The sequence below is a fragment of the Acanthopagrus latus genome, chromosome 4 (assembly GCF_904848185.1).
Source record: "Acanthopagrus latus isolate v.2019 chromosome 4, fAcaLat1.1, whole genome shotgun sequence".
In the NCBI taxonomy this organism is placed as follows: Eukaryota; Metazoa; Chordata; class Actinopteri; order Spariformes; family Sparidae; genus Acanthopagrus; species Acanthopagrus latus.
Genome location: NC_051042.1, coordinates 34,310,140 through 34,329,403, shown reverse-complemented (window position 1 = coordinate 34,329,403; position 19,264 = coordinate 34,310,140). Strand labels below are relative to the sequence as shown.

Here is a 19,264-nt window from a genome sequence, read left to right as displayed (position 1 = left end):
AATACTTATTTCCTTATACCCACTTTTAGTCTGAAACCTCAGTGCAGGAAGTATTTTTAAAATCCTGTCTTGAGTCAATAATCTCTGCGATAGATGGCGGAATTAAGGAGTGACTGAAAACACACGGTCATTTATTTCCACCTATCTTCATTGGCATTTGGCTTCTGACTGTCTTACATGTGTTCATGTCACACTCCTAACTCCTGTTCTCCTTCCTGATGATCCCAGATGGATTGCGGTCCGTTGTGGAGGAGTTGGAGCTGGAGAGGAACCAGCTGCAGGAGCAGATCCTGAGCCTGGAGGAGCGATGTCAAGATCTGGAGGATCGGCTGCAGCTGCAGGCCCGCATAGAGTCATTACAGGTAACCTCACTGCACCTAACCAAAACCAACAAGACATTATATCTGTTGGCCTGAAAGGTTAATCAAAGCAGGTTTAGTCTCATTGGATTTAACACTCACACTGAAACTGTAACTTAATCATTTCTTACCTGCTGATGAGTAACAGAGTAAACGATGAGTGAACTGCATGTTTCCCTCCCGAGGATTAGGATTTTGTAACAAACCCTTCTAACACAGGTGACGTTTGATGTAGATGAAGATGAGCAGCCATTTTGGGTCTCTCAGGTGTGTTGGGCCTCTCATGTATGTGTGCGCTAGAGAGCACCTCTGGCGGTGACGGCTAATGGTGTGGTGTGTTTGTTTAATCTCAGTTTCAAAGAAATGTTTTAAGAATAATGTTGTGTCGCAGACTCACTGGGTGTCGTTAATCACACTTCACTGCTTGACCTTGTAACTGTCAAAACGGTGAATATTAAAGTTGATTTTTACCACATGAATGGGAAAATGAATATTCTGATAATATAAGTGATTCTGACAGTGACTTTAAAACAAACAACAGCGACAACTGATTTCAAGTCTCCGTTGAAGCTGTTCTCCAGCGTGTCTGCTGTCATCGTCGCCTGTGTGCAGTGAGAATTTCTTCTTCCGGTGCTTTAATTTAATCTTTATATACTGATCTTTCTTTTTCCTGCTACCACAGAATGAGTCAGAGAAACTGCAGAGCCAACTTGCCAGCGTCAGAAGTCAGCAGAGCAGAGATGCAGAGAAGCATCAGCTGCTGGTCAGCAGTCTCAACGAACAGCTCAAAGGGTAAAAAAATCAGTCTTGCAAACTTTGATACCATGAAAATAGATCAGCATACTGAGCAACATATCTACAGCCTTTATTATCCGCCTTCATATTCTGTAGTTTTTAGAGATGTTGAGGGATTGTTGTTAAACAAGTCCACCCAAAAATATGAATACAGTCATTATCTCCTCATCCTGATGGAAGGTGAAGGTGAAGAGCTTCACAGCTGTTCAGTGTTGCAGCATTCTCCTAAACCACTGAAGCAGCCGTGGACTAAAATGTGAAAGAAATCCCCCTAAAAGTCCAAAAGTCTCCATGCATTCACACTCTCTGTGGCCTGGTGTTTTATATTTGTATTGTAACATTCATTTTTGTCTGATGTGTGTTTTAGGCTGAGTAACACTCAGGAGTGCCTGGAGAGCTCGCTCATCGAGAAGGAGAACACGTTGGCCAAGACGTCCGAGAAACTGGAGCTCATCAGCAGCCTGCGAGAATCTTTGAGCGAAAAAGATTTTCAGTTGAAAGAAGTGTCCGACAAGCTCCTTCAGACTGAGCACAGCGTAAGAGCTTTGACTAGTTTCTTCATTTTTATATGTTACAGTTTAATATTCAGCAACTGTTAATTTAGTTTTTTCTTCTGCAGCTTGAGAATGTTTCCAAGAAGTGCAGCAGCTCAGAGAAGCAGTGCTCTGAGATGAAGACAGAAGTTGCCGACCTCACGCAGAAGCTGAATGCGCTGAAGGAGAAGGTGTGACTTACTGGAGCATCAATCAAAATATTTGCCATCACGTTGTATTCTTATGTGGCTTTGCACAAGTTGTAACAATTCTCTCTCCTCATTTTCAGACACAAAAGCAGGAAGTCACCATAGAAACTTTACAATCTGAGCTCGATCAGACGAACGAAGAGCTGGACAAACTAAACACCTCCTACCTGGAAGAACGAGCCCAACTCATTCATGACCTTCAAAGCTGTGAGCGGGAAATTGACAGTCTTAAAGACATCCTGTCAGAAAAGGACAAGGAGATATCAACCCTCTCTGGTAACATGGCTGAATACGCAGAACAGGTCACCGTGCTGAAGCAGGAGCTCAAACTCAAAGAAGAGAATCTGGTCCATGTAGAAAATGCTCTGAGTAAGGCAGAGCGAGAGGCCATGATTATCAGAGAGTCACAGAATTCAGACCAGAACGCCCTGGATAGCAAGATCACAGAGCTGGTGGGGAACCTGAAGGATACTGAGATGGAGTTGGTCAAGGCCAAAGAGGAGAGAGAGTCTAAGGTGGCTGAGGTGGAGCTTCTGATAAAACATACCGAGGAGGACAAGAAAACAATTCAGGACCTGCGAGGGGAGATCCAGAAACAGATTGTGAGCCATCGTAACCACCTTTCTGAATGCGAATCACACATCGGGTCTCTGAAGGAGCAGCTGACTGTATCCAACCAAAAGCTTCAGGAGTCAGAAGGACTCGTTTCACAGCTCAAGGACAAAACCACCAGCAACGAGCAACTGCAGCAGCAGCTTAATGACAAAGAGCAGACGTATGAAACGGAACTCAAATCTTTAAAGGATGAACAGAACAAACTTCTGGCCCAGGTGGAAAAATACAATAATGAAATGCAGACGCTGTCCAAACAACTAGCGGAGCGAGTACAGAGTGAGGAGCTCGTCAAAAAGGAGGTGCAAGAGAAACTGGAAACTGTGGCATCGCTGGAAAAACAGGCCGAGGACGAGAGGCAGAATTTCAACACTGAGCTGAAAGCTCGGGATTCAGAAAATGAGAAACTGAGCAGTGAACTTCAGAGCAAATCTGAAAACATCTCCAAACTCAAGAATGTTTTAAAAGGCGTGAATGCTGAGAAGAAGCAGCTGCACGAAAAATTGAAAGGGCTGAATGAAGAGCTCGAGCTCCAGAAACAGAACGTAAATCAACTTAGTGAAAAGGTGACGACTGCCCTCGAACTGAACGGCAGTCTGGAGAATCAGGTACGACAACTTACAAAAGAGAAAGAGAGACTTGAAGTGGAACTAAATGAGAGTGTCAAAACTGCCTCAGAAGTCGCAGTTGAAAAGGAGTCGCTGCAAGCAAAAATATCCATGTTGGAAACACAGTTCTCACAAAACAACACAATAATTGAGAGGCTACAAAAAGATAAGGAGGAACTGAGTGTAAGAGCTGACGAGGTGAACAGAGTTCTGGAGCAAAGCAAACACTCCAACTCGCAGATTCTGCTGGAAAAGACAAATGAATGTAATAATCTCAACCAGTTACTCAGGGAGAAGGAGGAGACGGTGGCACGACTGCAGGAGCAAGTGCAGAGCTTGACTTCTGCAGCAGACCAGCTGCAGCGTGACATGGCAGAAAGAGAGAAGACGGTCAGTGACCTCCGAGCACAAACAGAAGCCCAACAACACCAGCAGGCAGAACTTCAGGAAACACTGTCTCTGCTTCGAGAGCAGGAATGCAGTCTGAAGTCTAGTTTAACTGAGAAGGATTCAGTGTTGAGAGAGAACCAAAGTTTGCAGAACGAAGTTGCAGAGAAGGAAATTATTGTGTCCAAACTTCAGGCAGAAGCTGAATCGCTGAATGAAGAACTCTCAAAACTTCGCCAGCAAATTGAAGAGAGAGAAGGAACGTTGAAAAAAGTGAAACAACAGTGTCAAAAACACAAAGACAAACTAAACGATACAAACCAAACTGTTAAATCTCTGAGTGAGCAAATCAGTGTCATGGAGGAAAATGCCAGAAGGCTCGAGTCTGAAGCAGAGCTGAGAAAAACAGAGCTGGATAACTTAAACCGCTCCATCCAGGCAGCGACGGAGGAAAACCAGCAACTTCGTGCTGCTTGTGAATCCAGAGAAAAGGAACTGGCTCAGCAGACACAGGTTCTCTCTGACCTCGACGGACGGCTGAAGGCCACATTTGAGCAAAACTCAAGTTTGAGTGTGAAGATCAGCAGCCTAACAGAAACTAATCAGAGATTACAGGAGGAGTTAACACAGAACATCAAATTAGTTTCTGAGCTAATCACCGAGAGGAATTCAGTCCAAGAACAAAACGTAGAGATTCAGAAAACAATCGACGGATTATTGAAGGAAAAGGAGACGCTGACTGCTGCAGCAGATGAGTTAAAGAAGATCCTCGAGGACAGCGAACTGTCAAACTCTGCAGGTTTGCTTGAGAAAACCAATGAATGTGCTAATCTGTCAAAAACTTTAACGGAGAGAGAAGAACAACTTCAAAGTCTACGAGAGCAAGTTGATGGTTTTGAAAAGCAAGTTAGTCAACTCAGCGCGTCCTTGAGTGAGAGAGAACAGACTGTGTCAGAACAGAGTTCACAGTTGGAAGCTCAGCAGAACCGACTGCTGCAGCTTCAGGATACGGTCTCCATGCTGCAGGAACAAGGATCTGTCCTCAAGTCAGGGCTAATTGAGAAAGACTCCCTGCTTCAGCAGAAAACAGAGGAATGCAGCGTTTATCAGAACGAAGTCACGATACAGAAAACTCTCATATCGCAGATGCAGAGTGAGGTACAGTCGCTCAGGCAGGAGCACTCAGAGGCGAAACAGCAGATAGAGCAGAAAGAACAGACATTAAAAGACGTAACAAATGAGTTTCAACACCACAAAGACGAGCTGAACAAACGAAACGAATCGGTGATTTCACTCAGCAGTCAACTCGGCGCCATGAATGAGAATGCTGCAGAGATGGAGGCTGAAATTACCAACCTGAGGACCGCTGTGGAGAAGCTCACGGCAGAAAACAGTCAGCTGACACAGGAGGGAGAGCGACGGAAGGCAGAGATAATTGATTTTAACGATAACATTCAAGCACTGAACGAGCAGAATGCAAAATTGAAATCTGAATTACAGAATAGAGTGACAGAGCTGTCCGAAGTGAAAGAAGAAGTCACACGTCTCAAAACATCGTGCTCAGAGAATGAGCAGCTTTATCTGACCATGCAACAGAAAGATGACTCCCTGAAACAACAGGAAGCTTTAATCCAGCAGCTCAACAGCAGGATAGTGGAGCAGCAGGAGCAGCTGAAACTGAAGGCAGATGACAACATCAGTTTAAGTGCAAAAGTTTCAGAGCTTGAAGATTCTGTCAGTAAACTCAGAGGTCAAGTTGACAGTCTCGCTTCAGAGTCATCCGAACTGAAAAATACTTTGGAGAAGAAAGACCAGGCGAGCCTTGAATATCAAAGTCATTCTTCAGCTGCTGTTGAAAATCTCAATTCAAGTCTACAAGCCAAAGAGGCCGAATGTGAGAGCTTGAAAGAGCAGATTTCACACCTCGAGGAATCGGTCACAAAGCTCGACAACACCCTCCAAGTGCAAATATCTGAAGTGGAAAATCTGAGAAAGGCCTTGGAAGAAAAAGAAGCAGCTTTTTCAGACCAGTCGAAGTCTCTGCAGGATATTCAGAGGAGAGCGGATGAGGCTCTGCTCTTCAAATCTCAGTTCACGGAAAGCACAGAGTTGGTGTCACAGCTACAGAGTCAAATTCAGTTACTGTCCGCTGAGTCCGAAAACCTCAAGAAGTCAGCAGAGGAAACACAAAGTGCCTTCAGCAACCTGCAAGAGAAGTACGCTGCTAACTTAGAGGAGTTGCAAGATGTGAGAAAACAACTGTCCCAAAGGTCTGATGAGGTTTCCAAACTTCAGACGTTACTGGAAGATACCAATAAGGAACATCAGGCAGCAAAGACGACCATAGAAACACTGAGAAATGAATTATCTACGATCCATCTCAAACTAGAGGAAACAGCAGACCTGAACTCCAGTCTGTCAAAAGAGAAAGACGAAGCTTTTGCCTCACATGAACAGAGCGTGTCGCTGCTGACTGTTGAAATAGAAAGACTCAAATCACAACATCTCCACGTTGTGGCACAAATGAATGCGCTGACAGAAAACCTGGAGCAGAGGGAAATGGCTCTCCATGCAATCAACAATCAGTACACATCTCAGGCCAAACACACGACTCAGCTGGTTTCAGAAATGCAAAGACTAGAGGAGCAGAATAAGAAACTGAACGAGGAGATGAGTCTGTCAAAGGAAGAGCACCAGAAGCTTCTGACAGCTGTTAGAAAGGAAAACACACATGTACAAGAAGAGCTTAGAAAAGTGTTAGCTGAAAAGGAAGAGCTGGAAAGGACACATCATCAGATGTGGGCGTCGCAGGGGGAGCTGCAGGTTCAAATGGAGCAGCAGTCCAGCAGCATGAAGGACATAATGGAGGAAACGATGTCCGAGAAGAAGAGCCTGCAAGCAAAGGTTAGTGCCCAAGACGAGGAACTTTCTCGATTAAAAGAAAACATTCAAAAGATAGAACAAATTCTGCAGGACTCTGAGAGGGAGTGGCTGTTAGTTCTGGATAGAGAAAAACAGGATAAGAATCTACTTGCTGAACAGTTACAAAGTGTAGAGAATGAGATGAAGTCTAAAGATGTTAAAGTTAATGCTCTGAAGCAAGACTTGGACAGTTTGCAGGAGAAACTAGCAGAGGCCTCGTCTGCAGTCAGACAGGGCTCAGATCAGCTGAGCGCAAAAGAGTCGGAGGCGTCAGCATCCAGGATTCAACTTGAGAAGGTGTTAGCATCTGTTCAGGAAAAGGATCGTGACAACATGAAACTGCAACAGGCTCTTAAAGCTGCAGAACATGAGCTACAAAATCTTTTAGCATCACAAACCACATCTGAGAGATCAGCTGCTGTAAACATAGAGAAAGCATCTTTACAGGACATGATTAAACTATTACAAGAAGGTCATCGGTCTCAGGTAGATGCTTTGAAAAATGAGTTGGATACAACCGTCACACAGTTACAAAGAACACAAAAAACACTCAGTGAAAGCGAGAGGACGAATGAGGAGAGGAGTCAACAAGTTGTTCTTTTGCAAGAGATGGTGGAGCAGCTCCACACTCAGCTGAAAGAAGCTACTGTCAAACACTCGTCTGCAAACAGTGAATCACAAGCTAAAGATGAACAAATCAACTGCATGAGCATTCAGATAAGTCAGCAGAAGGAATTACTGGCTGGACTGAGTCAGCAGCTGAGGGATAAAGATGCGTCCATCGCCCAAGTCATGGAGGCCGCCTCGAACGAAAGAATGAAACTCGGCGAGGAAAAAACATCTTTACAAGCGCAATTAGAAAGTTTGGAGCAAGAACACAAAACCTCCTTTAAGAGGCTTGAAGAGATTTCTCAGCAGTTACAAGAACAAATTTCACAATCTCAACATGACATTGAGACGATGAACTCAGAGAAGGTTGAGCTGATTAAAGAAAACGACGCTATGAAGAGCGAACTAGCCAATCTGTCCAAAGAAAAAGACGCTGCGAAGAAGAAGCTTCAAGCGGCTCTCATTGTTAGAAAGGATCTGTTGAAAAGACTTGAACAATATGAAAACCAAAAAGAAGAGAGTGTGAATATTAAAACTGAGGTTTCTCTTCTACAGGATCAGTTACAGGAAGTGACAAATCAAGCTCAGACTGCCGCAAAAACGTATGAGGAGAACGTTTCTCTTCTTGAAAAGAAAGTTATTGATCACAAAACAGAAAGTCAAAGACTTGAGGAACAGCTGCAGTCAGAAAAACATGTTTTTGAAGCCACGCTAAACGAGAAGGAAGCGCGTTTGTCAGAAACTTTGCAGACACTGAGTGAGAAAATCTTCCTGATGGAGCAGCTGCAGTCCAGCGCCGCTGACAAAGACGAAGCATTCGAGCGGGAGAAAAACAGCTGGATGCAGAAGTTAGATGAACTTCACAATGAAATCCAGACATGTAAAGATGAGCTGAAGGACAAATCTTCATCCTCTGCTGTTGCTGTCGATTTGGAAAATGAGCTTGCGCAGCTAAAGCACGAAAAGGCGATGCTGCAGAAAAAGGCCCAGGCTGCTTTGCTGGCACGCAAGGAGACGATGAAGAAAGCTCAAGAAAATGAAAGGAAATTAACTCAGGAACTTGCTGAACTGAAAGACGACTACAAGGCTCTTCTGGAGCAACGCTGTCAGCAGACGAACGAGCTGAACGCTGTCCAGTTAAACTTTGACGAGAAGTTCAGAGAGCTGGAGGACCTCCGTAAAACCTCTTTGTCCAATCTGGATGAACTGGACACTTTAAGACAGCTTGTTGAGGAGAGGGATAAAACTCTGAGAGATCTGAAGATGTCTCTGGCTGAGAAGGAGAGTCAGTGCCACTCGCTGTCAAACTTGCAGACAGAACTAGAAAACATTCAATCCAAACTCGAGAGCATGTCTCTTGAGATGGCAGGTAAAGATGAGGCTCTGGTAGTCGCAGAGCAAAGAGCAGAAGCTTTGAAATCCAAACTTCATGTGATGGAGAAAGACTTAGAGAAAGCTCATGCAGACGTAAAAGAGAAAACAGAAGAAGTTGAGAAATATCAGGAAACAATTAAAGCTGCTGAACTTAAGACCCAACAGGAGAAACAAGCTTTATATGATGAACAACTCGCCTTGGAGACTCAGCTGAGAAACTCTGAGTCTGCGCTGGAAGGACAAATGCAAGCAAATAAAGAAAAATGTAAAGTTTTGATGGAAGAAAACGAGACACTTCTGGCACAGAGTAATCAAATGAAACAGGAGCTCGAGACAACAGCTGGTTTAGTTGCACAAAAGTCTTCAGAAGTTTCAACCATCCAAAAGACGTTAGCAGAAACACGGCAGCAGCTCAGTGACGACAAAGATGTTCTGACCGAGGAGCTTGAAAAGGTAAAACTGCATTGTGCTGAAAAAGAGACAAATTTGAATTTGTTAATTAGAGAAAAAGAAAATGCTTTCAGATTAGTCGATGAGCTCAGAGACGAGGTGACGACGCTGAAAGAGCAGCTGGATGCGTCCGGGAGAGTAAAGATGGAAGATGTAAACAAAGAAGATGTGTGTTCGTCTCGCAAATGTGCTGAAAACTTTGAATTGAAACTAAAAGAGAGAAATGATGCATTGTTAGTGTCTCAGGCTCAAATTTCAGAGAAAGAAGAATTGATTGCTGCACTTGAACTGCAATTACAGCGGCAAATTAAAACACATGAAACCGCCCTCGAGAGGATGAGAACCGAGGCTGTCGAGCTTCAGAAATCTCAAGAAGACGGCGCCAAAGTGAACGATCAGGACAGCCAGAACAAAATTTCTCTCCTAACCAGGAAACTTCAAGCAGCTTTAGTTTCTAGGAAAGAACTGCTGAAGGAAAATGCAGCTCTGAAGGAAGAAGTGGAAAAACTGTCGGCCAAATACGAAGTTACAGCAGCCGAGTTCCAGGAGCTGGAGCAACACAATGTGGACCTGGAAAGCTCCGTGTCATCTCTGCACAAGGAGAAGGACGATCTCAGCACCAGGGTTGACGGCCTCCTCAACGATAACCGCAGCCTATCAGCAGCCTGTGACAGCTTGAAACACACCATAGAAAACATCACCCAGCAGAAGAAGGCGTTCTCCTGCCAGCTCGAGTCTCTTAAGGACTCTCAAACGGACGAGCTGTCCAAGTGGAAGTCGAAGCACGCTGAGCTGAAACAAGAGTACGAGTCTCTCCTACAAGCTTATGAAAATGTGAGCAGCGAAATGGACAAGATGAGACAGCTTCTGGAGGGGGCCAAGCGAGACCGACAGGAAGCCCTCAGAAAGATCCACAAACACGAGACGAAGATGGAGACTCTGGAGAAGCATGCTCAAGAGGTGGAGGAAGAAAACGGAAGAATTAAAGAGAGGATGCACGAATTATCTGAAGAGAGACAACAGAAGATTGAGGAGCTGGAGGACGAGAATCAGAAAACTAGAAAAGAGCTTGTTGAGCTCGAAGAAAAGCACAAAAAGACGATGAGCGAACTGAGTGATAGAAATCAACAACTGGAGGAGGAGATTTGCAAACTCAAAGGTTCATCGGAGGAGCTCAGAGAGAAACTGACTGAACTACAGGCTGAAAATAACCAACTGGCAGAGAAGCTTGAAGAATCAAGCTGTTCGGTGGAAAAGAAGCACTTGGAATCAAATACATACACAGACAACATGCAGCTTAAACTGGACGAAGCACTGAGTTTGAATAATTCACTGACGGCGCAGATCGAGGCCCAGAAGACAGAACTCGGTGCTCAATTGGAAATTAGCAACTTGTTACAGAAGGAGAAGCAAAACCTTTCTGAAAGATTTGAGAAGATACAGAATGATCACGAATCGCAGCTGGGAAAGAAAGACGACGTCATTAAAGAGCTCAAAGACATCATCAACAGACACAGCCAGGAGACGATCAGCCTGAACGAGAAGGTGAGGATCCTGGAGGACGACAAGTCTCTTCTGCAGGAGGAGCTCGAAAATGTTCAAGAGACTTCAGACAAAGTAAAAAATGAAAATGAATATTTGGAGACGGTGATCCTCAAAAACTCTGAAAAGATCGACGAGCTGACCGAGTCCCTCACTGTTCTGCAAACCCGAAACACGCAGCTGTCATCTCAGCTGGCCAACAGTAAAGAGACGAGCGACCAAGTTCGTCTAGAGAAAGAGCAGGAGCAGCTCAAATTAGTCCGAGAGTTTGAGGAGAAACTCAAGACGGTTCAGAGAGGCAACGAGGGCTCCAAGAACGTGAAGAAAGAACTGCAAGAGCTCCTCAAAGAAAAGCACCAGGAGATAAATCAGCTGCAGCAGAACTGCATCAAATACCAGGAAGTGATTTTAGATCTGGAGAGCTCTTTGAAGACGTCGCGGTCAGCTGTGGAACACTTGGAGAGAGAAGTGGAGAAAAGCTCGGAGAAAATATCAGCCGTAGTGGAGAGAAGTAACCAAGTTGACGCTGAGCTGATGACCCACAAGAATCTCCTCCAGCAGGCCACAGAAAAGATTGTGAGTGTCGAGTCTGAACGAGACCAGCTGGCTCTCGACTTGTCACAAAGACAGAAGTTAGAAGAACAGGAGAAAATAACTAAATCACAACAAAGTATAGATGAGAAACAATTCAATGCTTATATGGAGAATCAGTTTGTGTTGCAGCAACAGATAGAAGAGCTGAGAGGCTTAAAAGATCAAGAAAGTCAAAATGTGACTGAGCTGAGGCAGCAGCTCGACTCCCAAGATCTGCAGATCAGCACTCTGAAACGAGCAGCTGAGACTTCGGAGGCCAAGCTGGCGGCTTTATCTGCCACTCCTCAAGGTGCAGGTGCTAATAAACTCTGGAACAGTTTGTTCCAGAAGACGTTACACGAGAAGGATAACCAGCTCCTCGAACAGGGTTTTGTGATCAAACGATTCCTGGAAGACATCAGAGTGAAAGACAAAGAGGTGAATGAACTGCGAGTGACCAAGTCGAGACTGGAGAGGACACTGAATGAATACTCTGTGGCTGCTGCAGCTCAGCAGAGGCAGATGTTCGTCATGAGCGCGAGCAACGCCGAACTTACCGAGACTGTGGAGCTTATGACTGTGCAGATAAAGGAGCTTAGTGCTCACGTTGAAAGAATAGAACAAAATAAAAACGCTGTGAACCGACAGCTTGCTGACAAAGAAGATCTGATCTCCCAATTGCAGCTAAATCTTCAGCAAATAGAGAAGATAAATGCAGACTCTGAAGCTCAGCTGCTGCATTTACAGGCTGTAAGTGACAAACTTCGGGCCGACTTTGAGAAGCAGGAGGGAATCTCTCTGCAACTGAAAGCACTCCTCCAGAGCAAAGATGCTGAGATCTCCTCTTTACTGTCCTGCAGAGACGGACAGATGTCAGGATATCTGGAACAACTCCAGGCTAATTATCGCTCCCAGGCGGCGGTGTATGAGGACAGGTTAGCCTCGTCACGCTACCAAAGAGAAAAGGCTGACAAAGAGCTGAGAGCGCTCGAAGCCAAGGTCAAAAGTCTGCAAATTAAAGTTAACAGGTCAACACAGGAAAAGGAGCAGATGGCCGCTAAGATGGAGTCGTTCAAGAACTCGATGGTGTCTTTACAGAGTGAACGCGAGCGTCTGATGTCAGAATACAGAATACTTGAAGCGAAGAGTCAGTTGGGGTTGACAGGTAAAGAGGGCGGTCCTGACGGGGAAGGTGGTGCCGCCAAAGGCCTCAAACATGAAATAAGGAAGTTGTTGCATCAAATGGATGATCTTAACTCTGAGAACGCGATGCTCAGGGCGCAGCTGGTTCGCTACAGAGAAGATTTGAATCAGGTTTTATCGCTGAAAGACAACCAGCTGAAGGTGCTGCTGAAGAAGCAGCAGGACGTGATCAAAACCCTTGAAAACCAAAAGGCCGCAGCTGAGAAGCAGCAGAGAGAGTCTCGGTTGGAGCTCCAAAGGGAAGAAGAGGCGAGCAATACTTTAAAAGCAGAGATTTCTAAACTCAGAGCTCAGGTGTCAACACAGGAAGCTGATATATTAACCCTGAAAAAGGAGAGAGCCGCTACGAGTGAAGGCAGAGTGATTGCTGATTTGCAGGAAGCTGTCGCAGCCAAAGCAGCTGAATGTAATGACCTCCAGCAAAAGCTTCTCTCTCAGAAAACCCTGACTGATGAGCTCAAGGAAAAAATGCAGCTGGTGGAAACTGAGACAAACAAAAAGCTGGGCGAGGCTGAGGACAAATACAACAGTGAGCTGGACGCCTTCGAGCGCGAGGTGGAGCTGATGAGGAACGAGCGGGAGACGGCTGATCAGCGGGTGGCGGAGCTCGCTCAAGACCAACTGGACGTGGAGCAACAGTTATCAGAAGCCAAAACACAAAGCAAAGACCTGAGAGCTCAAAATGAGTCCCTGTGCAAAGCCATGGCTGCTTTGCAGAACGACCGAGACCAGCTCATCGAAGACTTCAAGACCCTGAGAAACAGATACGATGAGGAACTCAGAGAGACTCAGGCAGCGCTCAACAAGGTGGAGCGCAGTCTGCAGGATGCCACCTCGGACTTGGCGATGTTCGCCAAGGAGAGGGACGTCCTCGTTCACAAGTTAAAAGCTTTAGAGAGCAAAGACGTGCCCACAGAGCTGAACAAGCTGTTGGACGAGCTGTCGAAGGCTTTGTCAGAGAAGGAAAGGGAACTGAAGCAGGTCGTCCAGGAAAACAGCACATACAGCAGGCAGCTATCAGCGTTCTCCAGATCCATGGCCAGCCTCCAAAATGATCGTGACAGGTTGATGGACGAGTTGAGCGGCGCCAAAAGAGCGGTTGAGTCCAGGCAGGAGTCCAGCCCAGAGAGTGTCACGGCCGTGAGTGTGGAAAAATCAAAAGGAAGTGGCGTCAGTGCCCTCCAGAATGAGAGCGATGGGCCGGTAAGTCGACTCATCGGCTGTAGTTTGAGTTTGGCTGCTGCTTGCACTTCATCTCTGCTGTGTTTCATTTTGTGGAAAGCATGCAGGTCGAGTTTGTTCTTCAGAGTTACCATCGCTTTGACTTGCACGGTGTTCTTTTTGTTGTGGGAATGTACATTCTGTTCTGGTCTCGGTGAAATTCTCTGCTTGACAACAATGTTTTCAGAAATATAACACAGTAAGACTTTTCATCTTTTTTCATTTCAGGAGAGTCAGAAGATGGAAACAGCAAAGAAGATGCAAACTTACGGAGCGCCACCTGAGAGAGAAATCAGCAGCCACCAGGAGGAAACCACAGAGCTGAGGTGAAAGATGACAAGTACACTTACATTAGACTTGAGTTACGTTCCCTGTAGGTTGCACAGTTCATAGTTTGGACCAAAGCTAGTGATTAAAGATTGATAACAGAGGAAGTGGTGTGTGTTGGCAAACAAGACTGACGAGAAGTTAAAAATTGTTGCTTATGATACTTTTTTGTGTTAGTAGGTCTGACACAGAGAGGAAGGACACACTGCCGGTCAGGGTGAGTTATACGTTCTGTTGTTGTCTGGTCTGTATCCTAGTTGTGTTGTTTTGTACTTGTGATGTGTGTAAATGTCGTTGTTTATCATAATTGCCTGACCAACAATTCTTTTCATCGTCGATTAATCTGTTATTATTTCTCCATCTTTCATTGTGTTTTTCTTCATCATGTCTGACAGGAATCAGTCGTCCTGGCGGGTCAGAGTGGAGCGGAGGAGGCGGTGAGTCGTCTGGAGGTGGAGAGGATGCAGCTCCACAGAGACCTGCAGCGCTGCATGTACGAGATCCAACAGCGAGACCACTACCTCCACCAGCTCAGCAGCAAGGTAGGAAACACCTGGAACACATCAGGAGCTGCGGCTAAACTGTTGATGGTGTTGCTGTCATGTGAGATGTAGGTAAACATTGTAAGCATTTATGTGAAACAACCGCCACCTTTTCAGTTCCAGCAGGTCACGGAGGAGAAAGGTTCTGTTGCAGCCCAGCTGAGGGCCGTTTCTCAAACCCTGAGGGACACTCAGAACCGCTGCCACTGGCTGGAAGGACAAGTCCAAGGCCAGGCTCAGGTAGACGATCCTGAACATGTTCATGTCTGCTGCTGAAGTACACTGTTTATATCTTCGCCCAAATGTGTTTCAGATATCATGTTGCTTTTCTATTTTTAGAGCAACAGAATAACTTCCTGGAGACAGATAGTTGTCTCGTCCTCAGATCGTTAAACGTTCACTGGTGATGAATTGATGTCTGTGTACAGGTTATTCTGTTGACTGTCAGATGATTTCTCTCATGATTCCACCTGTATACTCAGAATGTGTTCTTGTGGCATTAAACTGATATATCAGGAGGTTAAAGTTATGTCTTCTGTCCCTTCTGTTTACCTGCAATCTGTGTGTTCACCACCAGGGGTCAGTCTACGCTGAGGTTGCACCTGGAGCTCCCCAGGAGAGGAGCAGCGACTCCATCACCACTGAGACGGCTGAAGTCGGTCAGCTCAGAGAGAGGTGAGGAGTCCAGAGCTTGTTTTTCTGTAGTTCTGTGTGATATTCTCAGTCAGTCACAGATTGTTTGAGCTCTTGGATTCTCTCACTCGTGTGTTCAGGCTGCTTGAGCTGGAACAGAGTCTGGCCGAGGAGAGAGCGAGGAGAGAGACGACGGAGGAGGCTCTGCGTCTGTCTGAGGACAGAGCAAAGAGGTGAGACACGTATTCATTCGTATGTCTGTCTGTCTCTGTCGTTCACATGTACACAAACACATAAATGCATCTTGACTGTGTGTGTTTGGCAGCCTTGGTTCTGGTCTGTCCAGAGACAGCCCGAGAGACTTCAGCATCGAGATGGAGACAGAGGAGGAGTGGGAAGCTCTCAGTCTGAACCCAAACCAGCCTCTAATAACACGAAAGGTGATCAACAGAGAACTATAAATTAAAGATATAAATGATACCTCAGATTCAGAACCAGCAGTGTGATGATGATGTAGCTGAGGCAGTTTACCTGACTGTGTTCTGTTCGGACCTCCAGGTGAAAGGCGGCATGGTGGCGTGCCGGCGGTGGCTCAGAGGGCGGAGCCTCTACTTCTCCAGGCTGCTGACGAGTCGCGCCCGCTCTCGATATTTCTTCCTGGCGTACTTACTCACAATACATGTGCTTGTCCTCATGTGCCTCACCGGTGCTCTGTAGCACCAGAACACAGCAGGTTCATCTTCTGTCTGTGTGTAAAGCATGACAACACTGAAGCTGGACGCAGGTACACAGGTCCTGTACACCTGCCAGGCTGATGTCATCACGTTCTGTTAGCTAGATAGATGCTAACAACAGCTAGACGGTTCACATGTTAAAGGGTCAGTTCACCCAAAAATGAAAACATCCTCCCTCCCCTCACGATGATGTAAACTCAGTGAAGTGTCGTCGTCCACAGAACAGTTCTGGAGCTTCAGCATTCTGCTAAACAACTGAAATATTCTGTGGACTACAACACTTCACTTGACTTTGTATCATCAGGAGGAGGAGTGGACGACTGGAACTTCATCTTTGGGTGAACTGTTCATTCAGATGGAATCCTCTACAAGATGTAAGAGACTGAACACACAGAAATTCACTTATTGTTTTTCTTTAAGTGTTTAAATGTAAATCACGCCTTAAAGCATGATGCTCCACGTCTTTCTCGCTGTTGTTTCTCAGTAGTCGCTGGTGGATTCCTTAATAATTTCGGCGTGTTGCCAACGGTTCGTTGTTCTGAGATCCAAAACAGAAAGCAGGCGAGGAGTGAGACTTGATGTTTGACAGAAATCCTCAAGCTGAGTTTAAGACGGAAGGACTTGAACTTGGATGTAACTCTTATAAAAAAGCCTAAGAAGGTTCAGAAAGCCATATCCATTCTGAGTTAACACTACTGTATAAATCTTGTTTTTGAATCTCCCTGAGCTGAGGAGAACAGGAACAAACATGCAAACGTCCCGTCTGTCAGAACCTGTTTGCTTCACATCTACATCGCAACTATCAGCACCAGCTGCTGCTTTCCTGCCTGCCTGGTTTCATAACTTGCACATAATCGTGATGCTGAGTTAAAACTATGCACTGAAACTCCAAATGTGTATATAATCATCTCATATAAGCTCAGAAGCACTACACCTCTCCCACTCCCTCCTGTTCCCTTTAACTGTAAAGCCAAAGGTGTTTGGATTCTCACCTCGGCAGTTTGAATAAGTGCTCTCATGCCCGTTAAACAAAGTGGGAGACGACGATTTCACAATATCCGAAAGTTTGAATCCGGTCTCACAGTTTGCCATTGAAAATGGACTGCAAAAAGAAGCAGAGTATATGAAAGTACATTCTGTACGTATTTATGGGTTTCTGTATTTATGTGTGCATCCTCAGAAAGTGTGCTGCACAGTATCTGTCACAGACTGTATGTATGTATATATACACATTTCTATCTTCTCTGCCTGTACATTTCTTCTTGATTGTTTAGAGTTCGAAAAATGTGACGGAAAAGAGCCGGGTGAAGATCTGTGACTCTTCTGAAGACAGAAGAAAAGGTGTAAAAGATGCTCTCCGGCTTGTTTATTGATATTTTGTAGAAATCTATACGGCTGCTGGTGAGTTTGTGGGACGCTGTAATAATGATCTGTACATAAAAGTGTGATTGATGGACGAAACGATGAACTGAATCTATTTATGAAAAAAGGTAAACTACTGAAAAATGTTGGCATATTTTCTCTACTGCCACTGTTTTTAAGAGATAGTGACGCTGTCGCCTTTTGATGACATCAGGCTGAACTCGGTGCAATAACTGTGTCAGAGGTGAACTTTCTCAGCCGTTACCATCTGCAGAGACATTTAATAAAGCTTGTTGGACTTTTCTTCTCTTCTCACGTGATGTGTGTCTCTAACAGTCTGTGGTTCCGTCTGATTGATTGATTGTGACGGAGCTGAATCTAAATATTCATGCACTCAGAGCCTCTGATGGTTGAAGTTCAGCATCATAAAGCAGCTTCAGAAAGTACTCAGACTTCACGTGGTGAAGATTTGAAATGGATTAGACTGACTTTTTCTGACACCTTCGCCTCTAATGACTGCACATTTTTCACGTTTATTAAAATCGATCTGGAGCTCAGGTGCAGCGTGTTTGCACCCTGAGATATTTCTGATTGAAAGTCAGGTCTACGTCCGTGCGTCAGGCTGTATTTATAGCCACAATGCTACGCTAAGCTAATGCTAAACATGTATGATTTACCATGTAAGGATAGCGTGTTAGCATGCTGATATGCTAACTGAAACTACACCCACAGTATAGATGAGACTGATTTAAATGTGATTAGCAGTTTGATTTGGCAGTATTGTCCAGGTTTGGTTTAAAGCCAATATGGAAGTACTAAAAACTGCAGTTCATCCAATGACCACCTGAGGCTGCTGCTCTGCTCTGAGCTCTGCTGCTGGCTGTCTGTTAGCCTCAGCTAGCCTGTTAGCTTCCAGAGTAGAGGGACCATTAGGGACCAGTGATCAACCTGAAAACAGTCGCCTTTTAAAGTGACTAAATCTTGGGGATTAATAAACATGAATACATGCTAACTCAGGGCTAACAAGAGGAAGCTAAGCCTGAACACAGAGACACGTCCTGCAGCAGTCACACTTTCCTCCAGAGACTGCAGACTTCCAACATCCAGCTGGGTTTTAAAATGCTTTCACATTATTGTGTTAATGCCCTGGGAGATGGGTGGAACAGTATAATAAGACTTATTAGCATCATAATGTTTCAGTCCGCGGGGTGAAGATCATTTCTAACAGCCGGGGATGAAAAAGACCCGAGAAGAAAGAGAATCAGGCTGAATGTCTGATGAATCCAGACGCTGCTGCTGAACTGAGACTGAACTTCTACAGTTATATTCTTTAGTGTGTGTGTGTGTGTGTGTGTGTGTGTGTTTCATCACAGGGATCATTAAAGCTTCACACGACCTTTTATCATCTCGGGGTTCGGCTGCATGTCGCCCTCCATCAGCTGGAGGAGAAGAAGAACCATCCTGACAGTCAGGTAATTAACTTTTATTTCTGTTGTCACATCACCACTGAACTTAAGAACAAAGATACTTTACGTGAGTATTTCCAGTTGTTTCTACTCTAAACTTCCACAAGTTATGGATCGTGGTAAGTAGGCAGTAATTACTGAGCAACGTATTTGGTTTTTCTTTGTTAATTACCCTCAAATTACCTCAATATGTATTAAATCACCTCCATCTGGTTTCTGTCCTGTAACTTCTGTTTATATGTGTTTGATGTAACGAGCTCATGAAACCAGTAGATGGCAAAATCAGCTCATCAAACACCAGAACACCGACCTGAACACTCTGACAACCTTTTTCTATCGCAGGATTATATTTTAGTGTTTTTTTTCTTTTTGTTTTGTTTTTTTGGTCATGAATGGGATTCGTGGGCCCGGGCTGGATCTGGTCCTGTGTGTCACATTTTGTTCGTGGTTTTGCTCCATTTTTCCTTTTTGTTTGTTATTTCAGCTACAACAGCTGATTTCCTCTCTCTCGCCTCTGCAGCCGGCGTTCAACCTCATAAATATTCATGCAGAAATATTTCTGTTTCTGCTTCTACTGTATGAGCTCATCTCGTGAGAGGCAGATGTGTGGAGGGTCGTCCTTCCTTCTCCAGTCTGTCGCTGCTGTTATTCTGTGTTCTCTGTAAGAGCCGTGTGGTCACTGATCAAACAGACATCACGTATCTATACTTCATCTTTCACCACGGCGTCCTCTCGCTCATCATCCCGTCGTAGTAACAGTCAGTTTAGTCTTTTTTGTGTCTCAGTCCAAGATAAGAATGCAT

At 45.0% G+C, this 19,264-nt stretch overlaps 1 protein-coding gene across 1 annotated transcript in view; it reads left to right on the top strand.

The window, feature by feature from the left end:
• Positions 1-17,298, top strand: part of LOC119018788 (golgin subfamily B member 1-like) — a 32,187-nt gene extending 14,889 nt beyond the window's left edge. The window contains exons 17-30 of the mRNA XM_037096752.1: positions 229-362; positions 1,042-1,151; positions 1,522-1,690; positions 1,774-1,878; positions 1,977-6,236; positions 6,393-13,379; positions 13,626-13,723; positions 13,902-13,941; positions 14,120-14,266; positions 14,384-14,506; positions 14,844-14,941; positions 15,040-15,132; positions 15,225-15,339; positions 15,458-17,298. Of these exons, the coding sequence (XP_036952647.1) occupies positions 229-362; positions 1,042-1,151; positions 1,522-1,690; positions 1,774-1,878; positions 1,977-6,236; positions 6,393-13,379; positions 13,626-13,723; positions 13,902-13,941; positions 14,120-14,266; positions 14,384-14,506; positions 14,844-14,941; positions 15,040-15,132; positions 15,225-15,339; positions 15,458-15,616 (12,638 nt within the window). The 3' untranslated portion in view covers positions 15,617-17,298. The remainder of the gene's footprint in view (positions 1-228; positions 363-1,041; positions 1,152-1,521; positions 1,691-1,773; positions 1,879-1,976; positions 6,237-6,392; positions 13,380-13,625; positions 13,724-13,901; positions 13,942-14,119; positions 14,267-14,383; positions 14,507-14,843; positions 14,942-15,039; positions 15,133-15,224; positions 15,340-15,457) is intronic.
• The last annotated feature ends 1,966 nt before the right edge of the window (positions 17,299-19,264 follow it).